Source organism: Indicator indicator, chromosome 22, assembly GCF_027791375.1.
Source record: "Indicator indicator isolate 239-I01 chromosome 22, UM_Iind_1.1, whole genome shotgun sequence".
Classification (NCBI taxonomy): domain Eukaryota; kingdom Metazoa; phylum Chordata; class Aves; order Piciformes; family Indicatoridae; genus Indicator; species Indicator indicator.
This window is the reverse complement of record NC_072031.1, coordinates 8,748,724-8,753,986: the sequence shown is the minus strand read 5'-3', so window position 1 is coordinate 8,753,986 and position 5,263 is coordinate 8,748,724. Positions and strand designations below refer to the sequence as shown.

Below are 5,263 nucleotides of genomic sequence, written 5' to 3'. Positions count from 1 at the left end.
AAGTCACCCTCTGGGCAGCAGCTGCCTGAGAGGCATGAAGGGCAGTGCCAGCTCCTGCAGATGTAGCTGTCTGTCTCCTGAGCATGGATGTGCAGCTAATCAAATCACCCTTGCGTGAAAAGAGCACAGGCTGTCTTGGAAACTCGGTCTGCCTGTAGCAAGCCCTGAAGGCATGTGAAGCATCCTGGGCTTGAGGGTGTAAAAAAGCACAGGGTAGTAAAAATCAAACGTATGGGCCAATGGGCTCAGGGAGGTAGATGGTGTTTTTCAGAAAAGCGTCTTGAAGAATTGGTCTCATACCAGCAAGGCTGTGCCTTTTACACATTTTGGGGGCTTGGGGTTGCAGAACAAAGTGTCTGAAGTGATGGGTCACAGGCAACAAGCAACATGATGAATGTTTTTGTCCTCTTACCCATCTCTGTGAACAAATACACGAAAACACAACAGAAGGAATGAGGAAAAAAGATGCCTTTTGCATCCTGATTGTTTTCAAAGACATGGCTGATGTGGAATGACATTTCTGAGTAGGAAGGTTGTGGCTTCAACCTTCCCACAGCTACCAGAAAGCATGCTCTTGGTCATGGAGTGTGGAATATTGTGCTGGTTGAAATGTTATAATTGCCTTTACATCTGCTCTATTTTTAGTTAAAACCCTCCAAACCTCCTGATTGTAACTCCAAGGGTTAGTGGTGGAGTGGTTAGGACATCTCTATAGCTCTCAAGTGTACTCTTGACTCTCGCCCTGGTTTGCTTGCCTGTAAATTATTTCAGTCTGATTGACCTCAGTTACCCAGTTTGACTTTGAATGCAGCATCTTGGCTATAAAACAGAAGCTGCTTTCTGTGAAGTGTGAGTTTTAGGTACTTGAAGTCAGGTTTCATTTCATATAAAGACAAATTACATAACCAAACATTTGTACAGCCTTTCCCTTGCACTTGGGTCTCTGACCTCCTCCTTGTTACAGCATTCTCAACTTGCTGGCTTCAGTCTCTTGTATTCAGGCACTGCTCCTTCACCTTCATGGGGCCACCCATGACACTGTGCAGATGCAGCAAGTTGCAATAATACAGTAACTTGGCCACCTAAAATTAAGCCACAACAGAATGCTTACATAGATGCTCCTTAAACTTCACCAAACAGCTTCAAAACTTTTTAAACAGAAGCCAAAGAGGATGATCCTGTTCCCATCAACATCTAAGAAAGAGCTAACACACTTCCAGCAAAATACATGTTTAAAGATTATCCCAAATATCTGTGCAGAAAGCAAAGGGGATGAATTCTAGAAAGAAAACTAAGTGCAATGCACAGTCCAGCCCTATTGTCAAGAAATACAGTGCCAGACAAAAGCCGTAGAGAGGAGTCTTGAACAAGAAACATGTCAAACCACTTTGAGGACAGGAGGGATGTGATACTATGTGGCACAATTTTTCACTTTCTCTGAATTTGAAATGCTGCCTTCACATCTACAGGTAACTGGAATGAGGATGATACAACCCATGAGGGGCAGCCATATGATGTCAGATACGAGGAAACGCAGGTCCTAAAGATCTCTTCAGATCTGCAGTGCACTGAAGTAGTTTTTGTGAAGACGTTTTAGTGACTGGCAGTTTTACACCAAAAACAAACAAACAAGCAAACAAACAAACAAACCCCAACCAAACCCGCAGTGTCCTGTGGCTGTAAGGGGGATATGGAAATAAGCGTTCGGTGCCCACAGAGTGCCTCACACTCCGCTTTCGGGGCCGGTCGCACCAGGCCGCTGCGGTAGCCGCAGCGCATGGCCCGGAGAAGCTCTGCCCTCGGGGAAGGAGCCGCGCGGGCCGGGGGCCCCGGCTTCCCCCGTTGCGGGGCCCTGGACTCCCCGATGCGCTCCGAGGCTCGGCCGTGGTCCATCGCCGCAGCGCCGGGAAGGAGCAGGCGGTGCCGCTCCCCGCCCCGCCCGGCCGGCCCCCGGGCGGACAACGCCCCCGGCCCTCACGCCGCGGCCGGGCCCGCCGCCCGTGGCATTTCCTCTGAGCTCACTCGGCGGCTGACGCGGCGCCGCTTCCCTCGGAAGAGGAAGCCTTGCAGCGGACCGGCGGCGGCAGGCAGGGAGGGAGTCCGCGGCAACCGCCGTGCCGGCAGCGGCGGGACGAAGGACAGCGGCGCGGCCCGCGCTGGGGGCGGCCGGGGCGGAGGAGGGGGGCGGCGGCGGCGGCGGGGTCGGGCGCTCCCCGCCGGCGGGGCCGGGCAGCGGCCACCCCCGTGGCCCGAGCCGCCGCCGCGCCCTGCCCGTCTACATCCTCAACTTGCGACTCTTCTGGCCGCTGGCGACCGCTCTCTGCACCGCGCTCCTCTGCCTCTGCCAGGCCCTGCGGGGCAGCGCGGCCGAAGAGGGCGCGGCGGAGGCGGACTCCGTCCCGCTGCTCAAGGGCTCGGCGCTGCTGCTGCTGCTGCTGGGCTGCCTTCTGGTCCGCCGCTGCGGCGGGGCGGGCGGCCCGAGGCGCGGCGGGGTGCGGGCGGCGGCGGCGGCGCGGCGCAGCGTCCTGGAGAGTTTCTACGCACGGCAGCTGCGGCTCTCGCCCCATGTGCTGGGTCACAGCAAGGCGCACGTCGGGCGCGTCGTGGCTGAGCTGGTGCGCGCCGCCAAGGCGCAGGGGCTACAGCCGGGCCCGCTGGCCCTCAGCCTGCGCGGGGACTTCGTGCGAATCGGCAGCGCCTACGAGCAGCACAAGGTGCGCAGCCCTGACTGCTTCGACATCCTGGTGCCTCTGCGGCTGCCGCCCCACCTGGAGCCCCAACCGCATAGCGCCGACGGGCTGGGGCCGCGGGGTGCCTTCGTCTGCGGCCTGCGGGCGAGGACCGGCTGGCCGCGCCGCTATCGGCCCTTCGCCGACGGCTTCTGCGTGGAGCTGCAGGGCCGTAGCCACCTCTCGTCGGGGCTGGTGCTGCGCTGGTTCCAGGGCCACCTGCAGCGGTGCCTGGGCGCCGTGCGGTACCGGCTGCAGGAGCGCTGCCGCATCAGCCTCTCGGCCTGCCCCGGGCGGCCGCCCACGCTGCACATCGTGCCTTGCTCCGACTACGTCTGCTGCCACATCTCCATGGCCGTGCGCCTCATCCCTGCCATCCCCCTCGGCAACGCTCTCTACCTCACGGCCCTGCCTCCCGAGGGCGCGCAGGCACCCCCGGCTCCCGAGGCCCTGTGGAGTCTCAACGCGTCTCGGCAGGAGCAGAGGCTGCTGAGCTGGCTGAAGGAGCAGGCCCCGGCCACCTCTTGCCACCTGAAGTGTCTGCAGATCCTCAAGGGCCTACGGGACCTCCGTGGGCAGGGCCTGGAGGAGCCCTTCTGCTCACAGTGGGGCCGGGTGCTCTCCTCCTACGTGCTGAAGACGGCCCTCTTCTCGCTGCTGCTGCAGGGGCCCTTGGAGGCCTGGGATGAGCGGTTCCTGGTGGAGCGTCTGGAGGACCTGGTGCTGTACCTTAGGGACTGCCTGCGCAAGCAGGTGCTGATGCATTTCTTCCTGGGCAACACCAGCCTCCCTGAGGCCGTGGTGCTGCCTAGGTTCCTCAAGGAAGCCACCCCCGTGAACTTGCTGGCCGCCTTTGATGGGCCCACGCTGGACCTGGTTGCCTTCCAGCTGATCAGTACCTGGATCCAGGCCCCACACGTCATCCGGATGTACAGCAGCCCCCGGTACTTGCGCCCAGTGCCCGTGCCCTGCCGGCACGTTGCCGAAGCCAGGCAGGAGCCTCCGGGAGAGTGAGCCAGGGACTGGGTGAGCCGGCGCTGCCTGTGGACCCTGCTGGGGCAGTGCATGCTCCCATCCCGCTGCTCTGTTGTGAGTCCATGTCTGAGGAAAGCAGGACCTGTTTAGATGTGGTTCTGTGCTTTTTACCCTGACCTGAGAAAAGCAGAAAACCAGAGGCCAAGACTTAATGAAACTGTGATTCTTGTTTTTAAATTTCACTGGTTGTTCATGGGAAGATTGTCACGTTTCTGGGGAAACACCTTACTGCAGGAGTGTTGCATTCAGTCAGCTGTTTGCAACCTGAAGGTTAACAGGCTCAAACTGACATTTCTGGAAATCCATGTCAGTTCGTTGTCATAGTGGCAAAATTGACTTTTTTTCTGAGATTTGCTTTTTATGATACAAAATCCGTTTGGGATTTGAAAAATCCTGTAAGTGCAAACAGCCACCCCCCTCAATGTACCAAGATGCTCTTAAAATGCAGTGAGCACTAGAGCATGGGTGTGGATCACAGCTTGAAATGCTTCATGGCATGCTTTAAATTTCCTATGCCTGTCAATGTAAAATATGGGGAAGAAGCAAAACCTGCCTGATTAATGGTATGAAAAATCTGTGCTCAAGCGAAGGTTATGCTGAAGGATTGAAATAAGAGGAAACAAATAGCACTTTATTTTCACAAAGGCCTTTTTAGAATAATTGGCTGCACTAAATACTGCTATGGTGGTAACATTAGTATTTTGTTAAAGGAGTGATGTTTGAATCATCCCAAGGAAAACCTTCTTTCAGCCTTCTGAGGTTCATTTGTTCGTGGGTTCTTGTTGAGTTTTATTAATTTTTTTAACGTCTTCAAGTATTATTATCGTAGAATTTGCTTTACCTCAAGGACCAACAACAGAACTAAGAAATTTTGCATTGTTCTTTGGAACAAACCTTAACCCAGTCCAAATCTCAGTGCTGTAAGCTGACTGCTGCACCCTCCTGCTCTCTGCTAGGTGTTTGGTGGGACTTTTGGATGACTGCCTGACCAGTTGTCTGATTGTGGCAGTGTGTTGACCAAATAACTTAATGGGATTTTAGTAATGCTGTGCTGTAGCAAGTTGTTACCTTGTTGTGAGGAGGAGGAAATCACGTATTTCAGGTACTTCAGAATTATTTAGCACTGATTTATGGTACAGTGGCAGTCTTAGGCTATGGATTTTGGTGTCCTGTAAAAATAAACATCAGCCAGATAATTTCCACTTCTTACCTGGCTGTGTCCCATTGCTGGAATAAGCTGGTGAGTTGTAACACAGCCAACTCTGCAAGTGTCTTTAGCTCCTGGTGCAGTAACCTAGTGTGTCCCAGGGGGTCAGCAAGTTCAGAATTCCAAAACTTTGCTGGGTCACCTCCTCAACTATTTGCTGTATTAAGATCCAAAATATGTTGCTTGAATGGCTGGTGCTCAGGAAGCTGAGTATGTGCCTTATTACCCACTTTACCTTGTCTTGGGTGAGCAGTCTGAAATTAATTATAAATGGCTAAGTGTAACTTCTGGG

General features: G+C 54.8%; 1 protein-coding gene across 1 annotated transcript; it reads left to right on the top strand.

The window, feature by feature from the left end:
• Positions 1–1,777: 1,777 nt before the first annotated feature.
• Positions 1,778–3,743, top strand: ITPRIPL2 (ITPRIP like 2). Its single transcript, XM_054391310.1, has 2 exons — positions 1,778–2,087; positions 2,125–3,743. Exons 1-2 carry the CDS (start codon positions 1,778–1,780, stop codon positions 3,741–3,743), a joined length of 1,929 nt encoding a protein of 642 aa, XP_054247285.1.
• The last annotated feature ends 1,520 nt before the right edge of the window (positions 3,744–5,263 follow it).

Excerpts from the sequence above, each read along its gene's own strand:
- ITPRIPL2 (XM_054391310.1), top strand. The coding sequence starts at position 1,778 with ATGGCCCGGAGAAGCTCTGCCCTCGGGGAAGGAGCCGCGCGGGCCGGG. Across the intron at positions 2,088-2,124 it reads CAGCGGACCGGCGGCGGCAG|CGGCGGGACGAAGGACAGCG; the intron begins GCAGGGAGGGAG and ends CCGTGCCGGCAG.